Raw genomic sequence first — 26,126 nt, 5'->3', positions numbered from 1 at the left:
AGAATGGTCCCCGATCATTGCATCATCCCTAGCAATATCAAAATATAAATAAAACAATAAAATTCAATAAATAAAATAGATAGAATACTTAAAATACTAATAAGATATAACAGTAAAACATTCACATACATTCCCACACACATGCTTCAGACCGTGCATAGATTAACACAAGAGTGGCGTGATGGACATTTTTTTGTAGTATTCAGATGTGTTATTGCAGTTGGATAACAGCTGTGTTTGAGTCTATTAGTCCTTGCTCTGATTGCCCTGTACCGTCTGCCTGAGGGCAACAGTTCGAACAGGGAGTGGCCAGGATGTGAGGTGTCTTTTATGATGTTTTGGGCCTTTTTAAAACAGTGGGCGTTGTGTAGAACTTCCAGTGTGGGGAGAGGGCAGCCAGTGATCTTTTGGGCGGTGTTAATGATCCCTTGGAGTGCTTTCCTCTGAGCCCCTGTGCAGCTAGTGTACCAGATGCATATGCAGTAAGTTAGAACACTCTCAATGGTGGCTCTGTAGAAGGACACCAGCAGTCTCTGTGTGATGTTATTCCTCCTGAGAATTCTCAGGAAGTACAGTCTCTGTTGGGCCTTTTTCAGCAGCTCGGAGGTGTTCACACTCCAGGAAAGGTTCTTATGTTCATAAATCAACTATTAATTTGATTGTTTATTTCAGTTTTGGTTTGAAAAGCTGCAATTGAATATATGTCTTCTCTGTGAAACATACTCTAAAAGTTATTTGACCCCTTTTGCTTCACCAGAGGGCTTATATTCCAGCTCCTTAGGATTTTATAGGCACTACTGGCACTACCAAGGCCTGTATTTATCTGAACACTGATATGAACCACTGGGCAGACAATGATTGTGTAAGGTCAAGGGAATGGAGTGATTAGAGGATATTTGGAATACATTAACAAAGTTCACTCACTGACACCTGCCTTGTCATCATCCATCACTGTTGAACTGGCCTCATCATTAAAGGACTACTCAGGCTTTAAGTGTCTGGGACATAACGTGTGCCCCCCCTTTGTCTGCATCTCAGGTGTGATGAGTGTCGACTCTGCTATCACTTTGGGTGTCTGGACCCTCCACTGAAGAAATCACCCAAGCAGACAGGATATGGCTGGATCTGCCAGGAGTGTGACACATCCTCATCTAAAGTGAGTGTGCATACAGTCTATGTGTATAACTCAGAAAGAAACTTGAGGACTGTTGTTAATTACAGTTCAGAGGTACTATAACTTCATTTTAACTACTACTTCTTTTTGACTGTAACATAAAAACTCATAAAATAAAACATTTATCTACAAGTAAGTGGCAGTTCTTCCACTAAAGTGTGACTTCCATTATAATATTCTTAAATGATTTCCTTTAAATCACTGCCCCAGTTAAAAAATTCACATCAAACTAAATAATTCCAAAAAACAAAACCAAAAATGTGCTTTTACTTTGACATTTTAAATACAAAGTAAAAGTGTTTGTAAGCTGGTGAATACTAGTTTATCAATGTTATTTTTAAATTGTTGTTTAGACCTTCTGTGTTTATGTTTTTAAGAACCAATACATAAATTACTCAATGATTCACATTTCATATTCTAGCACATTCAGCCAGTGTAGCAGGGTGTTATGGCTGTAGCTCAGGCGGTAAAGCAGCTCACCTGCTAATCGGAAGGTTTGGTTTTTGTTCACCGTATGATCCAGTCTGCATGCCAAATTTCCTGGGGCAAGAAATTGTTGCTCTCCGATGCATCCATCAGAGTATGAATGTGTGTATATATACACACATTCACAGAAATAAGTGCTCGTGTGAATTGGTGAATGAGGCAAGTTGTGTAAAGCACTTTGAATGCTCAGAATAGAAAAGTGCTATATAAGAACCAGTCCATTTATCGTTATTATTTAGCAGGGCAATCACAACCTAGGTGGTGAAGTGGGTTGTCCAAAGTCACAGTACCCACCGAAATCCAGATTTTTCCTGAATGACTAGGATGGCAAAGAAATTTGCTGAAGTGTTATGATTAAAAATGATGACAGGTTGCAATTAAATGGATATAGAAAGCAGTGAATATAGTTTGAATCCGTGCTGTTGTTGATGCTTTTTGTAGTAACATTATTAAATATTGTTATTATATTCATTCTGCTGTTGCTCTTGACGAAGGCGGTCACACTTTTCTCCTCTCCTCCTCCTCCTCTCCCTTAGCTTCTTAAGTCCTTGTCTAGTCTTGTGTTTTTTGTATTACTTTTCCCTGGAACATTCTCTCACAGTCTGTTCTCTAAAACCTAAAAGAGGAATTATGGATTTGATCAACTGGTCCCTAAATGCAATTGACACCCTTTCTCAACAAGAAGTTTGGGCTTGGGTGAGCCTGAGTGCTGAAGATATCTACTTATTCGGAACCATGGTAACAGGGTTCTGGCTGATCGGAGCTGGCTTGGTTCTGACTTATCGAAGAATTAAGAAAGCGGAACCGGCTGTTCAAACCCCCACAAGGCTGCCCGCTGGGATTGAAACGATGGGAAGAGGCGTGAGTTTCTCAAAATGGGCTCATTGAGTGCAGCACGGATAAGATCTTGGAAAGGCTACGGCTGCTGTGAATACTCAGAATAAGATCTCTGACTGCAGACTGGATTACATCTCGGAAGGGCTAGCTCAGAATAACATCTCTGGGTGCAAATTGGATGACATCTCGGGGAGGCACACTGTCGTGAGTTCTCAGAATCGGCTCCTCGAGCACAAGAAATGACAACATCAAAGAACGCAAGTATGGCGAAGCTCGCGGCTCTCCAACGGGAGATTGAGAGACCAGTGTTGGACTGTAGAACTGCTTTGAAATTCATATGAGCTGTTCGCACTAAAGTAAAAAGCACCATCACTTCATGCGGAGACCCCTTTGGCGCCAGCTGCAGACTCAAGGCTGGAGCTGAACAACAACACCCTGATAACGACTGTGTTTAGTCTGTTCCTTCCCATTCCATGCAAGGCCACCTGGGTTGGCTGGAAGACTGTTTACTTAGCCTGGCAGGGCGAAGGACACTGTCTCAGCTGAACTCTGGACACGCACACACATACATATACACTGATATGCACACTCTCACTCTCCCCTCCCTTTCCAAACGCCTTCGACGCTTATTCCCTTCCGATGCTGACGGTGGATCAAGGAGACCAGCGCACGCAGCCCCGGATGTACTGTCTAAATCGGCTGTCTCTCACCCTTTACCCACCCCTGTTGCTTGTCATGTGTTTCTTTGGTGTATTAAGAGTTTTTTCATGTGCAGAGGTGTTTTTTTCTGTTCTCAAACTGATCTCCCTGTTGGAGCTCAGTCTGGGGGGAGTTTTCACCTTATCTTTCCTCATGTGGTGCATTTTTCATTGTTATACCTCTCTAACCTGTCTTCCCCATGTGATGTTTTGTGTAATGTATGTATGGTCGGAGGGTAAGATGGCGCCGCCAATGCGTGCAATAGGTCGGCAGCCTTATGAAATTTCCCCTTGTGGGACTAATAAAGGTATATCAAATTAATTAATTAATATTCAAGTATATGCAGATTGAAAAACTGTTGATAACTTACTCAACTGGGGCGATCGTGGCTCAAGAGTTGGGAGTTTGCCTTGTAATCGGAAGGTTGCCGGTTCGAGCCCCGGCTTGGACAATCTCGGTCGTTGTGTCCTTGGGCAAGACACTTCACCCGTTGCCTACTGGTGGTGGTCAGAGGGCCCGGTGGCGCCAGTGTCCGGCAGCCTCGCCTCTGTCAGTGCGCCCCAGGGTGGCTGTGGCTACAATGTAGCTGCCATCACCAGTGTGTGAATGTGTGCGTGAATGGGTGAATGACTGGATGTGTAAAGCGCTTTGGGGTCCTTGGGGACTAGAAAGGCGCTATATAAATACAGGCCTTTTACCATTTACCATTTACTCATGCAGAATACTGATTATAGGCCATTCTTTCATACATTTAAAAAAGTCGCTCTCATATTAATTAATCATTTATACAGTATGATTTTCATCATTGAGCGGTCCCTTTGTCATCTGTGCGTTGTCAGGGTTAGAGTCATTTATAGTTATAAACATCAGCATGAGAACTCCTGCTTCCCTACTCACTGTCGGGATAGTTCAGTGAAACCTCTATTCTTCCACTTGAAGTAAAATCAGGTACATCCTAAAGATAAAGTTAGCAGAAGGGTAAGGAAATTGTGTTTGTCGATTATTTTTTTTTGTTGTAAATCACAGTAAATCTTATATGTTTGGAAAGCCTGTTTATTTCCCTTTAAATTGTGCCATAGTTAATGGTGTTTTTTCTATAGTACTTAACTTTTACATGGAGAAAGTAAAGCTGTTGGTGATATGTGGATGACACCCGGGTCACCATCAATTTTCAGATCAACTCAGTGGATAGAAACAGTTCACCAGGGAAGAAATGAAGGATAATAGCTGTTTCTGGACTGCACTGTGCACATTAAAAAGGATGAGGGTCTAAACATTGAAGTGTATTGAAGTCCACAAAGGCAGACCAGTACCTGCTCTTTGATTTCCACCACCCTCTGGAACACAAGACTGGGATAATCAGGACCCTCCAACACCAGGCAGATAAAGTTTCCTGTAAGGCAAAAGGGAAGGAAAAGGAGCACACCCTTTTAAAGAAAGATCTCAAAACGTGTTGTTATTCCAACTGGGCCATTATCAAATTGGAAAAGATGCACAGGAAAGAGGGTCACACCAAGTAGGGAGAAACAGAATGACAAACGGAAGAACACTGTCATTCCTTATGTAGCAGTTTATCAGAGAAACTCAAGAGAATTTTTTCCAAGCATGGCATGGCGTTTAATGGGTGCAACTCACATGATTAACCCTGCTCTTCAACCCACAAATGCATTTTCCTGAAAAATGTGGCACCATTTCATGGGAAACAACTAACGAAATATAAAATGCATTACCAAGAAGAATTGTTAGAACAAACATCAACCAAACACAAATTTCCTTATTTTCTATACTAAGTTTGTATATGTTTAATATACATTTATGAATTATCACAATGAGATTATCCCACATATTTTGGTTTAGATTTTGTCTAGTTGTTTGTTTGTACGGAATAATATTGCATTGCATATGTTTGACAGCCTCTCGAACTAATTAATAACTACATCTGAATTTTCATATCTTTCAAATCTACCATGGATTTCTACTAAACTTTTCTATGGAGCAAATACTTCCTTAATGATTCTGTTGCAGAGGTAGGGAATTATAAAGGCCATAGTGGAAACACTGAATCTCACACACAAGACACACAATTAATCCATCAACTTACTCCTACTACACTCCATAGAAAAAGGTTTTGTTGAGTGTTTGTGTATGGATGAATTGGGCTTATCGTGCAAAAGCAGTAGGCGTGATCAGCAAGAATAGAAAGCACTTTTTAATTACCGATAATATCAGTGATACTAACATGATTCTGGTTCCATCCAAAATAATTCTTTACAACAACCAGTCCTGTTTCCAACACCTGAAGTACTTCTACTTGGGGGAAAAAAAGTGATACAATTCTTGCCTCTTAATTACCTTTACTTTTAAAGCCACTGCAGTTACTACGGTCTAAAAACACTCGTATACAAAATAAATTTACTGAAATAGACTGTCTAGCATTAAGAAGAGCTAAATTAGAGTGATTAAGTGAAATAAAATACCAAGCTGATTTGATGATCAGCCTTGTGAATTAAGACATAATTCTATTCTTAACTGCAGATGATTTCTTTAGACAGAAATGACAGTTGAGAGCCAAACTTCTGTGTGGGGTTAGGGTTAGATTTGAATGATCAGTGAGAGGTTGAATCATTTCATCCTAATTATTTAGACAATAAGTCAAAATAATCAAAAGCAGAATTTCAGAGAGTTTCATATTGTATGAGCAAAGCTAAATTGATTGTCAAAAGACTCAGTGTATATGAAATGAAAGTTTTCTTTTCTTCAGTTACCTTTTTTTGCCTAGATTAGTCATTTTTCAGAAGCTAATGTATCTCTGTTGTTTTAACATTTTTCAATGCTATCCCCAACCACAACATGCTGATTATAAAGAAGACATAAACTAACTAACGGTTAGTTTAGAACAATCAAATAGGAGAACCTCTAGGCTAATAGCAGGGCTGCATTTCATGGTAACAAAAGTACTGATATGAAAAAGTAATATGAGCGTTCTTTCCTCTATTATGTTAGCATGGAAAGAACACTTGTATTTAGCGTCTGTTCAAAGCATTGTTCATAACAATCTGTTCATTTCTGCTTTGGAAAGTAACTCATCAATATACAACAGGCTACGTGGTTTCTGATTTTGAAGGATTTTTACTATTCACTTTGAATTCATCGGGCCCGGTGAAGAGGCTTGGTTAAGCAACAAATGGATGAAAGAAACCACGTGTGTGCCATTTCTGATATTGCAGGGTCTACATTTGAGAGGCATTTAAGAATGTGACATTTTTGCGAAAGTATGGTGTACAGACCTTTTCAGGCGCAAGGTGCTCAGAGTGTCTCAGTAATAGCAAGTGTGGGGAGATAATTGACTCCACTAAGGGCAGCTAAAAAGCACTCTGAGATGAGAGCTGTATTTAAGGAAAGTTTTATTATCTGCTTTAAAATGCCAAGTCATGCACTATTTTTGCCTGTGGGGGGAAAATGATTCTTAAATGCCAGCATTAAGTGCAGAATATTACCTGATCAGTGCAGTCGAGATTCAGCTAGATGAGCAAGATATAGGGGGTTAGGCAACCCCTCTGCTTGACAGTCTGGTACAAAAACCGGTGTAAAAAGTTATTCACCCACCCTCCATCCCGCTTTCAATATGAGCAGCAATTTGTGAGTGGATGGGAGAAGCAGCGTCTGTAAAAAAACAAAAAACAAACTAGGTACACCTTATGATGCAATAGTATGTGGAACCACCTTTACTAGCAATAAGTATTTTCTGTATGGCTTTATCAGCGTCTTACATTGTTGTAGAGAAATTTTGCTATACTGTTCTTTACAACATTGATGTTTGAGGGCATTCGCAGCTGTGATAATTTCCTTCCACAGCATTTTAATCAAGTTGAGGTCTAGACTTTGACTGGGCCATTGCCATTGTTTACTGTCCTTGCCTCAGTGTTAAAAATATTAGAGTTTTCTTAGGGGGTTAATACAAACTATTAACAATTTGCAGATCTCCTTTGACTAGGCCACTCCAAAGTCTTTATTTTGTTTTTCTTAAGCCATTCAGAGGTGGACTTGCTGGTGTATTTTAGGTCATTTTCCTGCTGCAAAACCCAAGTGCACTTCAGCTTGAGGTCAGAAACAGATGGCCTATGTTCTCTTCAGGACATTTTGGGAGACGCCAGAATTTGTGGTTCCATTTACTACAGAAATTCTTTTAGGTCTTGGGCAGCAAAACAGCCCCACACCATCACACTACCGTCACCATATTTTACTGTTGGCATGATGTTCCTTTTCTGAAATGCTGTGTTACTTTAATGCCAAAAGTCTAACTTGTGCCTTGTCAGTCCACGTAGTATTTTCCCAGAAGTCTTGGGAATCATCAAGACCTTTATGTTGCTAAGCAAAAGCAACATACAGTGGGGCAAAAAAGTATTTAGTCAGCCACCGATTGTGCAAGTTCCCCCACCTAAAATGATGACAGAGGTCAGTAATTTGCACCAGAGGTACACTTCAACTGTGAGAGACAGAATGTGGAAAAAAAATCCATGAATCCACATGGTAGGATTTGTAAAGAATTTATTCGTAAATCAGGGTGGAAAATAAGTATTTGGTCAATAACAAAAATACAACTCAATACTTTGTAACATAACCTTTGTTGGCAATAACAGAGGTCAAACGTTTACTATAGGTCTTTACCAGGTTTGCACACACAGTAGCTGGTATTTTGGCCCATTCCTCCATGCAGATCTTCTCGAGAGCAGTGATGTTTTGGGGCTGTCGCCGAGCAACACGGACTTTCAACTCCCGCCACAGATTTTCTATGGGGTTGAGGTCTGGAGACTGGCTAGGCCACTCCAGGACTTTCAAATGCTTCTTACGGAGCCACTCCTTTGTTGCCCGGGCGGTGTGTTTTGGATCATTGTCATGTTGGAAGACCCAGCCTCGTTTCATCTTCAAAGTTCTCACTGATGGAAGGAGGTTTTGGCTCAAAATCTCACGATACATGGCCCCATTCATTCTGTCCTTAACACGGATCAGTCGTCCTGTCCCCTTGGCAGAAAAACAGCCCCATGGCATGATGTTTCCACCCCCATGCTTCACAGTAGGTATGGTGTTCTTGGGATGCAACTCAGTATTCTTCTTCCTCCAAACACGACGAGTTAAGTTTATACCAAAAAAGTTCTACTTTGGTTTCATCTGACCACATGACATTCTCCCAATCCTCTGCTGTATCATCCATGTGCTCTCTGGCAAACTTCAGATGGGCCTGGACATGCACTGGCTTCAGCAGCGGAACACGTCTGGCACTGCGAGATTTGATTCCCTGCCGTTGTAGTGTGTTACTGATGGTGACCTTTGTTACTTTGGTCCCAGCTCTCTGCAGGTCATTCACCAGGTCCCCCCGTGTGGTTCTGGGATCTTTGCTCACCGTTCTCATGATCATTTTGACCCCACGGGATGAGATCTTGCGTGGAGCCCCAGATCGAGGGAGATTATCAGTGGTCTTGTATGTCTTCCATTTTCTGATGATTGCTCCCACAGTTGATTTTTCACACCAAGCTGCTTGCCTATTGTAGATTCACTCTTCCCAGTCTGGTGCAGGTCTACAATACTTTTCCTGGTGTCCTTCGAAAGCTCTTTGGTCTTGGCCATGGCGGAGTTTGGAGTCTGACTGTTTGAGGCTTTGGACAGGTGTCTTTTATACAGATGATGAGTTCAAACAGGTGCCATTCATACAGGTAACGAGTGGGGGACAGAAAAGCTTCTTACAGAAGACGTTACAGGTCTGTGAGAGCCAGAGATTTTCCATGTTTGAGGTGACCAAATACTTATTTTCCACCCTGATTTACGAATAAATTCTTTACAAATCCTACCATGTGAATTCATGGATTTTTTTTCCACATTCTGTCTCTCACAGTTGAAGTGTACCTCTGGTGCAAATTACTGACCTCTGTCATCATTTTAGGTGGGGGAACTTGCACAATCAGTGGCTGACTAAATACTTTTTTGCCCCACTGTAACAGTATGTCAAGTTCATGGAGGAGGTCATAAAAAAAGGGTGATGCAGAGGAAGTCCACGATGATGGGAAGGAGGGCGAAAAATGGTACATACCTCATCACGGTGTATTCCATGACAAGAACCCAGGCAAACTGTGTGTGGTGTTCGACTGCTCTGCCAAGTACCAGGGAACCAGTCTGGATGATCTTCTGCTCACTGATCCTGACCTGATGAACAATCTCAACGTCGTACTCTTTCGCTTCCGGTTGCACTCCACTGCATTGATGTGCAACATAGAGAAAATGTTTCACCAATTTCATGTGAGGAAGTCGGACCAGTATTACCTCCGCTTCTTTGGTGGAAGAAAGGAGATCTCGGTGCACAGCCCCAAGATGAGTGTGCATATCTTTGGCGCAGCCTCATCGCTTGGTTGTGCGAACTACGGATTGAAGCATTTGGCAACAGAAAATAAAGACCGATACCCATTAAGCTCTCAGTTCATTCTGAGAAATTTCTATGTTGATGATGGAGTCATAAGTACAGACAGCTCAGAGAAGACTATTAAGTTGGCAGAAGAAGCCAGAAGACTTTGTGCCCTGGGTGGTTGAATCAGACTGCCTGAAGATCAGCACCAATCTTAAGGAACAGCCCGCAACGCGTCGAGGCATATTGTCCATTGTTGCATCCCTGTATGATCCCTTGGGTCTCGTAGCCCCCTTTTTGTTCATTGGAAAGGAAGTGCTGCAGCAGATGTGCTGTCATGGAACAGGTTGGGATGACCCTCTAACCAATGAACTTCGCCCATGGTGGGAGAAATGGAAAAATGACCTCAACAACTTGGAGAAATAAATATACCCCGAAGTTCCGCACCAGCACACTTCGAAAAGGTTATCAAACATGAGTTACATCACCGTCCAACCGGTTATGGACAGTGTTCATATCTGAGGCTTAGCAATGAAAAAGGAGACATTCTCTGTGCACTAGTCATGGCCAAATCTTGTGTGGCCCAACAAAGGTCACCACAATCCCAAGATAAGAGTTGAGGGCTGCAGTCATCTCTATGAAACCCAGCAATGTTTTGAAGGAAGAATTTGGATATGCGGACATTGAAGAGCATTTTTGGACTGATTCAAAGGTTGTACTAGGGCACATCAATAACGTGGCTCGACGTTTTCACACGTTTGTAGCCATCCGTATCCAGAAGATACATCTCTACACGCATCAAAGGCAATGGAGATGCGTCCCTACCGACCAGAATCCTGTGGATCGTGCTTCTAGAGGTTGTTTTGTCAATGAGCTAATATCATCGAACTGGTTTACCGGCCCTGCATTTCTATGGTAAAGGGCAATTGACCTCTCGGAAGAGGTGGCTCCGGGAACTGTCAGTCGGAGATCCAGAAGTTTAGGAAACACGGACTCTAAACACGGAAACCGTAGAACAAGATTTTCTTACCTATTGGCTGACAAAGTTCTCGTCCTGGACTTGTGCCGTTTGTGCAGTGGCTGGCATTCTTCGAAGGATCAACAAGGATAAGTCAAATGGTCTCTCTGCAGTGCAGGAAAGAGAAGAAGCAGAGTGCCTCATTATCAAAATCTGCAGAGACAAACATACTCGGAGAAAGTGCAGCTTTTGAAGAAAGGTTGTCAGCTGCCACCTCATAACAAGCTACATCACCTCAACCCCTTCTTGGACAGCGATGGTGTGATTAAGGTTGGAGGTAGACTCTGTGATTCAAGTCTTCCTCTCTCAGTCAAACACCCTACCATCATTCCAAAGAAACATCATGTTACAAGGATGATCATAGCATACTGTCATGAAGAAGTCAAGCATCAAGGCAAGGGGATGACTCTCAGTATGATCAGGACAAGGGGTTACTGGATATCAGGAATTGGTAGGACGGTTGCATCTTATCTTCGCCAATGTGTAGTTTGTCGAAAGCTTCAGAGACGGACAGAAGAACAGAAAATGGCCAATTTCCCTCCAGAGCGAGTAAATTCATCTCCACCCTTTACCTACTGTGGAATGGATTGCTTTGGACCCTTCTATAGCAAGCAAGGACATAGTGTGCGAAAACGATACAGTCTCCTTTTCACCTGCTTCTCCTATTATTGAAATGCTGGAGGACCTATCTACAGACACATTCATAATTGGACTGCGCTGCTTCATTGCTATAACTGGAGCCGTGCCCCAGATCAAATCTGACCAAGGCAGTAATTTCTTAGGAGCCAAGAATGAACTGCAGGAAGCCCTCATGGAACTAGATGGTGATAAACTGACTAACTTCCTTTCTAAGAAGCAGTGTGACTTCATCCTAAATGCTGCTGGTTCAAGTCATGTTGGTGGAGTGTGGGAGCGTCAAATTAGAACAGTCAGGAGTGTTCTCAACGCGACCCTTGCACTCTCACCTAAAAACCTACCTGATGCTTCCCTCCAAGCATTCTTCTATGAAGCAATGACGATAGTTAAGAGTCGTCCTCTCACTGTCGAAAACCTACACGATCCCAACAGTCGTGAGCCACTGACACCAAACCACTTACTTACCCTGAAGCCTACCATTGCCCTTCCTCCCCCCAGCAAGTTCATAAGGGAAGATATGTACGTGAGAAAGACATGGTGCCACTTACAATATTTGGCCGAGCAGTTCTGGAGCCGTTGGCAGAAAGAGTATTTGGCCAACATTGCCTTCAGACAACGCTGGCAAACCCCAAAGAGAAACCTGCAGATCGGGGATATAGTCATAATGAAGGATGAAGACTTGCCCAGAAATGAATGGAGGTTGGGCAGAGTCGTAGAAACTACAATGGACAGAGATGGACTGGTTAGGAGAGTAAAGCTATGTCTAGGGGACAGGAAACCTGGCAAAATTGGTGAACGTCTCACCAAGCGGTCAGTGCTTGAACGGCCAGTTCAAAAACTAGTCTTATTGTTGGAAAATGACTAGTTCATTCCTTGCATACTAGGCTTCTGTTGGTTGGTCATTCTTTGTATTAGGAAATCATTTGTGTTCTCTCTTCCTATGTTTATGAAGTTATGATATTTGGAATACTAATGATTTGGTGGGAGTGTAAATGACCCAGATTACTTGTTCTATTTGATATTATTCCAATTATTCCTTTCTTATATCCCTGAACGAATTATACCTTATAATGTTCATTAGACTCTTATTTTGAAATTCGGAACGGGCAACATCTGGGAAGGAAGATCGAGCTGCTACTGTTTGCTCACAAGAAAAAGTTAATGAGAAAGTTATTGTTTTCCATCCATCTTCAAATTAGCATCTAGCTGGAAGGCGAACAGCTCTTACGATATGTCTGTGGTAACTTGTGAATAAATGGGTTGGAATACCCCACCATGGTCCATCCGTTATAGTCATTGAGTGCGTCGTCTGAATAAAGTCCGGCTGGAATGGTTTTCATCTTGAGACTCTGCTATGCAGGCCATTTTTGCCCAGTCTCTTTCTTATGGTGGAGTCATGAACACTGACTGAGGCGACAGAGGCCTGCAGTTCGTTGGATGGTGTTCTGAGGCCTTTTGTGAACTCTTGGATGAGTCGTCGCTGCGCTCTTGGGGTAATTTTGTTCAGCTGGCCACACCTGGGAAGGTTCACCATTGTTCTATGTTTTTGCGATTTGTGGATAATGGCTCTCACTGTGGTTCACTGGAGTCACACAGCTTTAGAAATGGCTTTATAACCTTTTCCATACTGTGAAATCTTATTTACTTTGTTTCTCATTTATTCCTGAATTTTCTTGGATTGTGACATGATGTCTGGCTTTTGAGAATCTTTTAGTCTACGCAACTTTGTCAGGCAGGTCCTATTTAAGTGATTTCTTGATTGAGAACAGGTGTGGCAGTAAGCAGGCTTGGGTGTGGCTAGAGGAACTGCACAGGGCCATGTAGTAGGGCTGGGCCATATTATGCCGTTCACGGTAATACCGGTATAATGTTAGGCAACGATAAGAAAATAAAATATCGTGCTAGAATATGGGTAAAATGCGCATGCGCAGTGCATTTGTTTTCATACGCACATGGCCGAAATAGCGGCAACGGAGAATGAGAAGGGGGAAAGCAGGTTGTTGAATGAAACGGATGAACCAGAATTGGTTTGTGAAAATAGTGCAACTTCAGTGGTGTGGCACTGGTTTGGTGTTTGTCCATCAGATACCCACTAAAGCACATTTTTTTGTAGAACATGCAAGCGGGCCGTCATTATTACTGGATTTCTCGGACTAAGGTGCTCGTAAATCTGGGAGTAATCTGGGTCCAAAACTCCATCTGCTTCAGATCCCAAAGTCCCAAAGTCAAACAAACACTGCGGCACACTGAGAGAGTTAAAAACTGTCTAAATTCTTTCATCTTTAATAAAAATGATCAGCATTGCAGCTTTACCAGGTGTAATAATTAAGTTTAACATCCAGGCATCCATGAAAACAGAATGTATCACATTTAACGGAGTTAGAAGTTAGCAGGAAGTTAGCGGAAGTTAACTCGCTAATTTCGCTAGTTACCTAAGCAGATATACCATGTTCTGACTGACAGATTTCTGAAAAAAATTCAAATGTACAGCTGTGCTGTCACTTCCAACTTAAATGAAGACAGGAAACTAAACAGCAGTGATGTTTTGTAGGGTTACTGAAGTTGGGTTAGCTGCTTTATAATGATGTGCTACATGATCGCTACCGACACAGCTATGTTAGCATAACATAAACATTGAAGCTGCAGGATAAACGCTAACACTTTTCCACTCAATAAAAGTTAACGTGAGGGCTCCCGATGGTTAGAGACAAATGCAATTGCAAGGCAGGATGCTGTAAACGAACCAACCTTCAGTCAGGAGAACAACTGAGATAATCCATCCACAATACGAAGTTAGTCATTAAAATACTGTGACAACATGGGAATAGATCAGCTGTGATAGAATACAGCATTAATGAATCAATGGTACAGAAGTGGAGGAAGCAAGAAGTATGAGTTGAATAAAGTTTGATCTATCTGACTGCTTTGTTTCGCTTAATGTGCCTTATAATACCGTGCACCTTATGGTCCGAAAAATACGTATTTGACTTTTTTATTTGGCACACGGCAGTTTAATGTTGCAACGCACCTCTTTTTAACTTTAGTGGATATTATACATGGTTATGCTCAGGATATGTCAGCACATTTCTACTGGAAATGCCCTTTGGTTAAACTGTCAGCAAGGAATTTGCATTTGCACTGTTAAATTTTTATATAGCTTTAATGCACATAAAAAAACAGCTGCTTGTTTAAGTGAAAATAAATGGATGGGTTTTTTGCGCTATTAAAGTTGTGGAGTTGCATTTTGTATTTTGTCTTGCATCAATTATATCGTCAGTTATATCGTTATCGCAATTTTCAAATATATATCGTGATAAATATTTTTGGCCATATCGCCCTGCTCTACCATGTAGGTTTGGATTTTTTTCCCCCCATAATAGATATCGATGATCTATCATGCATTTTCCATTGTTTCGGTTCCGGGTCGCTGCTCGTGCGCTCGACCGGCCAGTGCTACCTAGCCTGACCTGTCTCCGCAATATGATGTTTGTGTATTGTATGTACGGTTGGCAAGGTATCTATCTTAATTGCCCTTTGGGGATGAATAAAGTCTCTCTGACTCTGACTGAAATATTTATGTGTGACAAACCTATACAAAATAGGAAATCAGGAAAGAGGAAAAGTCTTTTTCATACTACTGTACATTGCTGGTAAAATAGTTTTATCATACAAAGAATTGTCTTTCTAACTTTCTTTCTAAAAATCTCAGTCTTGTATGTGTTTTTATTTGTTAGAAAGGACTTTGTCTACACTTGTACAACAAAGTTAATATTGGTGCTATCATTTCTTCCATAAACAAACTGCGAGATTAGTCTTTTTGTTACTGTAAGAGTTTTGCTTTGTTTCTTGCTCAAGGTCACAGAAAATAAGTTTCATTCTGATTTGTAACCAACATCTTTTTTGTTGATATGTCCCTTTGATTTGCTTGGTGTTGATGAATTATTTTAAAGTTATAGTAATTACAGCTCCTGGTTTAGAGTGTTACTGGAACACTGCTGGTGCCATTGCACACATGTTTCTGTTGTGCAACAGGGGGAAAAAAGGCTTTGTTGGATAGCCTTGAGGATATTATAGATGCTGTGTTTTTCTCAGCCTGCTTAGCTTAGATAAACCTCACTCTGACCAAGCCTACATCCGTCCTGCTAATGCCCCAGGCGCTCACAAAATTGATTTCAGTAATAAAGGGACAGTCTACTCATAATATACGGATGGTGTTCAATTCAACCCTGTTACCATGCCAAAGGGGCACTTGTTTAAGACTTTATTTACACCCTTGCAGCACTGCTTGGCATACTCCGCAATGTGGTGAATCAGACCATAAGATTTGGATAAAAGGTTTGAATTGCCCAAAGCTCTTAAAGTTCTTCAGACAGTGTTTAAAGTACTCAACTGTGAACTTGTGTGGGATGCACTCCTTTTGCTGCACTTAGTCTTGTTTTCATCAAAAGGATTGCAACTGCTGAAATTATAGCCTAAAAGTTTCATTTTCTTCACTTCCTCCACAGCCAATGGCCTCCTACTGCTTAGTAAATAATTTGTATTTGAAGTTCTGTTATGACCTCAAGAGTATCCAGCTCTTTATGGCAATATAGCAGTTAGGTATTTAATGCTAGTGTTTGCTGATTTGGACTACTGGCTGTTTATATGCTTAGTGTGCCTTAAGCGTTCAGAATTTTTTGATGCGTTTTTCTTACAGCTAATGAAATTTTTTTTCAATTCACAAGAAGATTACCTTTACAGGCTGTGCCATCAATCAGAAGCTTCATGGTTGACCCATGAAAGACTATAATTAAGTTACCCTAATTAACTTAATGAAGTGTTACACTCTGGTGATTTTACTATATAAAGTAAATTGAAAGAAAAATAGGCATCATTACTCATCAGCTGGTCTGGTATTTAGACAGAGGCTTTAGGAAGAGTTTTTTCGTCAGTTCTTCTTTCAGTGGGTGTCTTACTGGAAAAATCTAACAATTACCATGTTTTATTTTCTGAAAGAATTTTCAGGTGATCACTATCGTTGATGCATTTATGAAATGAAGATCAGTCTTTGAGTGTGATTTGAATTTGTGGCTCTCCATGTTTTCTTATCTGTATTCAAGCTTAATTCTAATGTTATTACAGAAGTGCACTTAATAACACTTGAGGCTTTTACTCAAGAATATTTTTTTAAGGTCTGATAACATCATCAGTAATTGTTGTGTCTTTGAAGCAGCTGAAGTTTAACCACAGTTTAATGTGATCTAAAAGCAAGAAATGACTGCTAAACTAGCCTGCTCAGAGTACAGACGAATGATCAAGGGTGGCCAGGCTTGATGCTGAAGACAAAGGAAAAAATCAATGGTTTGGGGTCACCTCAATCACTTTAACTAGGCGCTACAGATGCCCATGCCCCTCTCTGAGGCCAATTTGTGGAGTAAACAGAAGTGTGTAATTGTTGTCAAGTTCCCTGGTGGCCCAGGCAGTACAATTCTCTGGACCTTATTCTATTCTAATAACCTTCATGCTAGAAAGCATACATGAGGCCACTTTTTAGAGCCCTTAGTATTGTATGTCTGTAAACAATATAGCAGACACTGAGAAACAGCACACAGTCTTCATTAAGGTAGCATTCCCTCATGTCCCTGATGGCTCAAAAGAAATGATGCTATATTCTAATGGCACTGTGGACTCAGAAACAATATGTTCTTTCCATAAATATGCACAATGAACTTCAGAGTTTTAAATTTCCACTTATCAAACCAATCATATATTAGGTATATTTTTGTCTTAAATTTGACTTTGACTTAAGCCAAAGACTGTTATGAGTCCTCAGTGGTTTCAAAATCATTCAGTTGTCTATCTTGGGAGGAAAGTGTTGGAGGAATTCAGTCAGTAAAAGTCACTCATGGTGTTGTCCTGAGGAATTCACCAAACAAAGGATCCAGGCCTTGCTTATATAGGCACCCCTTTATTACCCCGTTGCTGGGTAGCAAACCTACCCAGGTCAAACACAGCTCAACAGGATATATGCAGTAGGTTAAAGTAGGTTAAATAAAAACTTAACTGCCCAGAGGCAGGAAACTGGTCACTGCCTCAATTAAGGGGATCCCGCATACCTGCACTTCTACAACCTGCAGGGGTCAAGCATTATATAGGCACAGAAGAAAGAAAGCTAATTCTCTACAAAAGTCAAATGAGTTTACTTATATGGCACATTTAAACAAAGTAAGTGTTTATTATGTTGATGTCTCAATGCATGCTCAATCATCCAGGTCAGGAAATCCCAGAAAGTTGATTCCATTCATCTGGACGTTCTGTTTTCATTGGGAGAAATGTTTCATCACTCATCCAAGTGGCTTCTTCAGTCTCCGCTGCTGCAGGTTTCCCCAACCTTACAAACAGTATATTTGCAAAGAACGAAAGTAGCACCACTAACTAACAAGGTCCGTTTCATGTTCATTAATATGCAACTTGTTATGACCACTGATCAATGGCCATGATTACTGTGACGTTGGACCTGGTACACATAGACAGGACACGGATGTAATGACAGCACTACTTTATTTCCGAATGTGATTTCACTGTGGTTTTTGTTTTCACTGGGACACAGATACTCCCCCTCTGCTGTCACGTCCGCTCTCTCCCTCTCCGACTGTCACTGTGAACATATAAAGAGACATAATCACACTCACATCCCAGCACATCTGTTCACCCCCCCACTGCGCCGCCCCGGGAGCTCACTGCGTCACCCCTCCTCTGCAGCTGGCCAGAGACCACACCCACGCCACACATGCCCATCCGGCCTACGGATCACCTTGAACTTAAAGGGCTGCAGAGCCAGATACCACCGAGTGATCTGGGCGTTGGCATCCTTCATGCGGTGGAGCCACTGCAGCGGGGCATGGTCTGAGGAGACGGTGAATGGGCGTCCCAGGAGGTAGTAGCGAAGGGAGTCGACCGGATCGCCAGGCACTCCTTCTCCAAGGTACTGTACCGTGACTTGCGATCCGTTAGCTTCCGGCTGGTCAACTCCCCCTACCTGTTGGGACAAAACGGCCCCCAGCCCCCTGTTCGAGGGGTCAGTCTGCATACAAAAAGGGAGGGAGAAGTTAGGCGTGAACAGCAGCGGCTCTCCACAGAGAGCCCATTTCACCTGCACAAACGCCGCCTGGCACCTCTTTGTCCACTGGACCAGATTCAGGCACCCTTGCGAGTGAGATCAGTTAAAGGGCTGGTCAGGTCCGCGAACCCTGGTACGAACTGCCGGTAGTAGCCGGCCAGCCCCAGAAATTGTCTCATCTCCTTTTTCGTCTTGGGGCGGATGCAATCGCCCCGGTCTTCTCCACTTGAGGCCACACTTGCCCGCCCCCCAAGTGGTACCCCAAATACTGTACCTCCCTCCGTCCAACCGTACACTTCTTCGGGTTGGCCGTGAGCCCCACCTGCCTCAGAGACTCCAGCACCGCAGCCACACGCCGCACATGCTCCGCCCACGTGTCACTGCAGATTATGACATCATCCAGATAGGCGGCAGCATAGGCAGTGGGGGGCCGCAGCACCCGGTCCATGAGGTGCTGAAAGGTGGCAGGAGCCCCGAACAAGCCAAATGGAAGCGTAACGTACGAAGTGGAGAAGGCCGTCTTTTCCTTGGACTCTGCAGACAAGGGAATCTGCCAGTAGACCTTGGTTAAATCCAGCGAGCGGTGCCCAACCAGGCAACCAGGAGCTCGTCGACCCAGGGCATGGGATAAGCATCAAAATGTGACATCTCATTCACTCTGCGATAATCGACACAGAACCGTATAGACTCATCCTTCTTCACCACAAGAACAATGGGGCTACACCAAGCACTGTGTGACTCTTCTATTACGCCCAACCTCAGCATTTCCTCCAATTCCCGGAGAACAGTTTGTCTTTTATGTTCCAGCAGCCTGTAGGGTCGTGAACTCTCCATCACACCAGGCTACGTTTCAAAATGGTGCTCTATGAGGCCAGGTAGGGGGGGAGAACATTTCGGCAAAAAGCTGTTGCAATGCAGCAATATCTGCCCTCTGGGCCTGTGTGAGATGGTCACTACAATGGAGGGAGTCAGGGTTGTTAGATTTTGGCACCTCCGGCCCCAACTCGTCTCTCTCCCTTACCAGGCTCACCAGAGAAGTGGTCTCCGCCTCCCTCCAGGCTTTGAGGAGGTTGAGGTGGTAAATCTGCATGGCTCCGCCCCTGTCCGACTATACTACTTCATAATCAATGTCCCCCACTTGCCGTGTGACCACAAAGGTCCAAGGACCACGAGTAATTTAGAGCTGGAAGAAGGAAATAACACAAGCACTTCATCTCGCGGTGAAAATTGCCCGAGTTGTCACCCCTCTGTTGTACAGGCGTTGCTGTCGCTGCTGGGCCTGGAGCAAATTCTCCCGTGAGAGTCTCCCCAGTGTGTGCAGCTTTGCTCTCAGGTCTAGCACGTACTGAACTTCACTTTTCGCAGGGCTCGGACCCTCCTCCCAGTTTTCCTTAATCAGGTTGAGCACCCCCCACAGCTTTCTGCTGTACAACAGTTCAAAGGGAGAAAATCCCGTGGAGGCCTGGGGCACCTCCCACACTGCGAACAACAGAGGGTCTAACCAGCGATCCCATTTGCGTTCATCCTCGTGAATGAACTTACGGATCATGGACTTTAGAGTTTTATTCAGCCACTCCACCAACCCGTCGGTTTGAGGGTGGTAGACGCTGGTCCGAACAGCCTTAATGCCCAATAACCCGTACAGTTCCCTCAGTGTGCAAGACATGAATGAACGATGTGCCCTGGTCGGTCAGTATGTCTTTCGGAATACCAACCCGGGAGACAACCTGAAACAGTGCCTGACTTCTCGCGGAAATGGTGCGCAGTGGCACTGCTTGCGGGTATCCTGTCGCATAATCCACCAGGACTAATACGAAGCGATAGCTGCGTGCACTCCGGTGAAATGGCCCGATGAGGTCCATACCGATGCGGTGAAACAGGACCTCCATGAGGGCTAACTAGCTGACACTCCGGACATGACGAGCACCGGCGGCGCATGCAGCCCAGATGCCAATAGAATCGGGCCATTATCTGCTCCAGAGTTCGCATCCCATGTGTCCGGCCGTGGACAATCATTTCCCGGCGGCTTTGCGGTACCAGCAACTCGGTACGAATTTTGTTAGTGCGAGTGTAGCGGCTCACTCGCTACAGCCTATTGTTTTTCAATTGGAAGTGCGGTTAAGTCCGCGTGGCCACAGGGTGCACCCATTGACCATCAATTTCCATCACTTGGTCATAGGCTTAGCGTAGGGTGTCAGTCCGAGACTGCTCGAGTGGGAAATCTCCCGTGGGGCACATTACCGGAGGCCCCCCCCCCGAGTCAGTGTCGGGCGACCCCGCATTACCACTGAACGCCGCATAGACATTACACGTGTCTACCAGCCGCAATCGCATTCCTGCATACTGCCCCAATAAAGTATGGAACCCCGGCCAATCTGTGCAGAAAATCAGGGGATGTGACAGGCGCGGACTAACCACTGCCTTCACTCTGTTTTTTGCCCTTAAATTTCAACACCAGCGACACCACAGGATATCGGTGAATGTCCCCGTGCACACATTTAACCTCCACCCAGTCAGCCTCCAACAACGCCCCGGGGCAAACCAAACTTTGGTGGACCAGGGTCTGCGTGCATCCCGTGTCCATCAAAGCATGGCGAATGCCCCCTTGACACCTTACCAGCACGCGGTACGTCCCTCCTGGACCGGGGAGGGCACTGGAGCACCGGCAACACGGAACACCTACCTCACCTCTATGAGCGGACACTCCCGGCGCAGGTGCCCCAGCCGACCACACTTCCAGCATTCCGGCCCCGGCGTCTTTGCGGCTCCCCGTGGCTCCGGCTGGAAGCAGCGGCCGGAACAGGTTCCTGGGGCTCCACCCCGCTGCCTGCTCCGTTCCAACAGGGCCGCCGTCCCTCCTTTGTGTCACCGCCACCGGCAGCCTAGGCAGCAGAACACGGTCGCTTCGCTGCGGCTCCTCTCGGCTGGGTCCCGGGTTGGCCGCAAGATGGTCCTCTGCCAGCGTAACCACCGCCGTCAGATCTGCCGGGCGGTGGCAGCGGACCCAATGAGCCCCCCACGAATTGCTCGAGGACGACCAGATTGAGCAGCCGAGCCTCCCCAGCCTGATCGCAGCCACCTCGCTGCCGCGTCCTCCAGCTGCCGAGCCCCTCCCATCATTCTGCTGGCTCTGAATTGACAGCGATAATCCTCCGGGGAGACACCCAAACGGTCCAGTACCGCCTGGCATACATCCTCAAACACCCCCCGCGATCTGGGGGGCAAGCTCAGCACCGCCGTCTGAGCCTTGCCCGACAGAAGCGGCAGCAGCTGGGTGGCCCATTCCTCCTCCGGCCAGCGACAGGCCAACGCCGTGGCCTGGAAAGCCTCAGTAAACACCAGCAGGTCCTCCCCTTCCCTCATCCGGTGCAATGTCACTGACAGCGGGGGGGGGGGGCGCCGGCGCGGCTGCATTCCCCAGCAGCTGCTCCAGAGCCGCGGTCTGCTGCTCAAATTGCTGGCGAAGCAACGCCAACTGCTGGTCCTGTGTCGCAGCCTGTCGAGCCGCCATCGCCGCCATGTCCATCATCTTTTGGCCCGCGATCTGCAGCAGTTGGGCGGGCGGCTGGGCAGGCAGGTGGAGCGGACTGGGGATCGGACATCGCGCCAGGGTTTCGACACCAGTGTGACGTTGGACTCGGTACACATAGACAGGACACGGACGTAATGACAGCACTACTTTATTTCCGAATGTGATTTCACTGTGGTTTTTGTTTTCACTCGGACAAAGACACTCCCGCTCCGCTGTCACACCCACGCCCATGCCACAATTACCTTTCACAGAATGGCTACAATCACAGCATTCAGTTTTATTTATTTATTTAACAGTCTTTAAGTTACAAGATAATGACCCCACAATAATACAAAGATAACTCCAGCAATCAAACTACCCCTCCAAGAGCATGCACTTGGCGACAGTGGGAAGGAAAAATAGCTTTTAACAGGAACAAACCTGCAGCAGAACCATCTTCAAAGTTACAGTCATCTGCTGCGACTGGTTGAAGGTGAAGAGAGGAAGACAGGATGAAAGACACATTATAGAAGAGAGCCAGAGATTATAAGAGCTACTGACTAAATGCAGAGTGGTGTATAGTGAGTGCATCATGGGAAGTCCTCAGCAGCCTAAGCCTAATGCAGGGCAACAGTGGGAGGAATCAGGGTCACATGATTCAGCCCTAACCTTATGCATCATCAAAAAGGAAAGTGTTAGACTTAATCTTACAGGTAGAGAGGGTGGCTGTGTGTCAAATATAATTCAGTTCCAAGCGAATGAACAGTGTCCACTCATCAGCAGGGACATTCTATCTCATGCACGGAGGCAGATATATTATCCTCACCCATGCTGGTTGGCTCTCTGGACTTGTGCATGAAAGTTGTCAAAATATTTTTTATCAAAACACTTGAGCAATGGCCACAGAGTCTCACAAACACATTTTCAACAGGTTTTACTTGCAGTAAGGAGACGTACAGAGTCCACACCAGTGTACAACGCAGTGGACAAAGTACGACTAAAGCATACAGTGTCTTGCCCTCATTTATAATGTGATTGCACAGAGTTTTACAAGTACTTAAATGTGCTGAACTTTCCACTGCCCATGCATATATGCTGAGAACCAGTGTTCTTATCTTTATAACCTCGACCCCAACTGTCCTGTCTTCAGTTTGTTTGTTTCTCAACGTTTTGTCCTGTTTCACAAGTCCCCTTGCAGGTACACCTTAATTAACTGCTCTCATGCAGACATAAGTTGAGCAATGGTTTAACAAAATTTCCCATCAAAAGGTGTAATTTGAATACTGCAGTCCTGCCTCAGAAGGTTATTGCCATCATTTAGAGTGCAAGAGCTGTGTCCACCTGCTCTCTTTTTATTGCATGTTTTAGAAGAGTGGTATTTTGAAAAACATCCTTTTTAAGTGCTTTGCAGTTGAGGTGCTGTGTTTTCTAAGTTTGACAACCCTACATTATAGGATCTGTTGGTCGCTTTAGACATCCTCTCCCACCACCCCTTGATCCTGGAGTTAAAGTTTCTCCTACTTGAAACCACTCTACTGTTGGCTCTAACCCCTGTCAAGCAAGTTAGTGAGTTACATACTTTATCCATTCACCCCATCTTGTTTGCAGTTGACCTCTGGACTCACTAAAGTGTATTTGAGGACATATCTCTGGCCTAAAGCTGTAAGAGCTCTCTGGCCTCGGTGGGACTCTGAGCTCTTTCTACTATGGGTATGGCCACGTCATGGATTTTGTTCAGAGGTGTGTCAGTACAGCAGCAAGTTGGGCTATGCGTTTTATAGGCTGGATGTTCCACAGTCATCCCTGGCTCAGGCAGTGCTTGAATTTAGTGTCTCAGGTCAACCTGAGACAGTAGATATTAGATGCATTGATGCATGCTCAATCATCCATGCAAGGAAATCCTCTTGTTACTGACCAATGGTCATTAATCATTGGTTGTTGCTCTTGGAACCGTGTCTTCATTCCACTTATTTTGTATACAAGGGTCAGTAGTACATGCAGAACTGGTGTGCCATGGGTTCCCCAGTTTCATCCACTGTTTCCCACTCGTACATAGAAGAAGTGGAAAAGTTGGCTTTGTTATCCAACTCTACATCACCAAGTCATTGGTTCAGGTATGTGGATGACACCTGGATAAAAATCAAATCTCAGGATGTACCACAATTCACTGACCACATTAACTCGGTGAACCAACACATAGGATACACCAAGGAGCATTTAAACTTGACAGGCTAGTCTTCTTAGACTGTGACATTTCCATCAGTCCACAGTAAACCAACACATTTGGATCAGTATCTAAGGTTTGATTCTTGTAATGGAGACCAGGGGTTCCATTACCTGGTTGGTATTGTTAATAATAAATTGTTGGATTGGGAATTTAAAATAGGGTAATAAAGAAAACACATTAGTTCTTATGGAGTCTTTTATTAGGTTATTTGACATACGTTTAAATTGACAGCTTGTAACAGAAAAGAGACAGTGGGACTGGCCATCCTGCCTGTGTCGGAGAAGAGCCAAAGTTAGAGCTGCTTGCAGTTAATCATTTATCAATAACCTAAACATATGTGAAATGAGAACTTGTAAAGGTACTCACCTGTCCTGGTTGCTTCTTGCAGGATGTGGAGCAAAAGAGTGAAAGCGGCTCAATCACCTGTTTAAGAGCTCTTGGAGCAGACCAGTGTGCCGGGTTAGGGAGTATGTTTAAAGAGGGTTTTAATTTAGATAGAAATGAGTGAAGCTTATGTTATTGGTTTGTTTATAGTATATGTTGGAAATATGTATATGTTTGTGATGTGCTTTAATGTTATTGTATGTTTGTTTGTGTGGAGGGTTATGTTTCATGTTGATTAGTTAACCCCCATACTTGGGCTATTCCGGATGCTCACCTGAAAAGGTAGAGTATAAAAGGAAGCCATTTTGTTTAGTTGTGGTTAGTGTTTGTGCTGTTATCATGCTCCGTCTTTAATAAAGTGCCAATCCATGGATGTCTTTTACTCCAGTCTCGCGTCATATTATTGCACAGAACCTATGACCGCCAGCCAAAACTGACAGTTCTCATCATCCACTGGAGCACAAACTGGGTGTCATCAGCATACTACAACACAGACCGAACACAATCTCCACAGACACAGCGGCCAGGAAAGCAGAAGAACATCATATTAAGAATGCCCTGAGTAAATGTGGTTATCCCAGCTGAACATTTGTCAAAGCTGGGAAGGCACCAGTGATCCAGAAGAGAAGAAGGACAGCATCTGCTCTACAAACAGTTCTCCCTCTGAAATTGCTACGTCCAAATGAACAGAATCAACTTTTTGCGATTAGCACAGGAAAAAAAAGTGCTTAGAATGAGTATGGAGGAGCTGGCTGACCATGTTAGTATGAGGGGCTGGACCCCTAACCATGGCTCAACAGGTGTGTCACAGACAGATGTGGTGAGATTGGAGCTTCTATATTTGGTCGTGTCAAGTAGATTCCCATAGTGAAACACCCCAGTCTTATTAAAGAACTAGGGATTATGTTATCTAACCCATAATTATATTGCAGGAAGCAGCTATCAGAAAATATATGCTAAGACCGGCTGTTATGTTTAAACAATGCACAGTTCATAGTAGGAGGCCCAAAGTTTGCCAAGAAAATCAGGATCTTTGACCCTGTTGTCCAAATGACAGAAACTGAGACTCATCTGACCAGGCACTATTTTTCCAATTCTCTGTTGGCAAATGTTGGACGGTCTGTTCAAATTTTTGCTTTCAATCTCATGTTCTTAGCTAACAAGAGTGTCACCTGATGTGGTGTTCTGCTGCTGTAGCCCATCTGGTTCACGATTTGATGTGTTGTGTGTTCACAATTGCACTTTTGCATACCTTAGTTGTAATGAGTGATTATTCTTTATGAGCTCAAAAGCAGCAGCACGGTGGCACAGTGGTTAGCACTGTTGCCGCACAGCAAGAAGGTCCTGAGTTCAATTCCACCATCAGGCCGGGGTCTTTCTGTGTGGAGTTTGCATGTTCTCCCCGTGTTTGCGTGGGTTCTCTCCGGGTACTCCGGCTTCCTCCCACCGTCCAAAGACATGCAGCTTGTGGGGATAGGTTAATTGGATAATCCAAATTGTCACTAGGTGTGAATGTGCGAATGAATGTGAATGGTTGTCTGTCCCTGTGTGTTAGCCCTGCGACAGACTGGCGACCTGTCCAGGATGTACCCCGCCTCTCGCCCTATGACAGCTGGGATAGGCTCCAGCGCCCCCCGCGACCCTGAAAAGGACAAGCGGAA

The 26,126-nt window shown here is 44.2% G+C and overlaps 1 protein-coding gene across 1 annotated transcript in view; it reads left to right on the top strand.

Moving 5' to 3' along the window:
• The window catches only part of phf14 (PHD finger protein 14), a 145,612-nt gene that overhangs the window by 100,895 nt on the left and 18,591 nt on the right, over nt 1-26,126 (top strand). The window contains exon 17 of the mRNA XM_085378074.1: nt 1,039-1,156. Coding sequence (XP_085234200.1) covers nt 1,039-1,156 — 118 coding nt within the window. The remainder of the gene's footprint in view (nt 1-1,038; nt 1,157-26,126) is intronic.

The sequence above is a fragment of the Diplotaxodon limnothrissa genome, linkage group LG18, assembly GCF_057381915.1.
Source record: "Diplotaxodon limnothrissa isolate DT_005_m linkage group LG18, D_limnothrissa_male_GT1.1, whole genome shotgun sequence".
Classification (NCBI taxonomy): domain Eukaryota; kingdom Metazoa; phylum Chordata; class Actinopteri; order Cichliformes; family Cichlidae; genus Diplotaxodon; species Diplotaxodon limnothrissa.
This window is presented reverse-complemented; position numbering and strand designations above follow the sequence as displayed.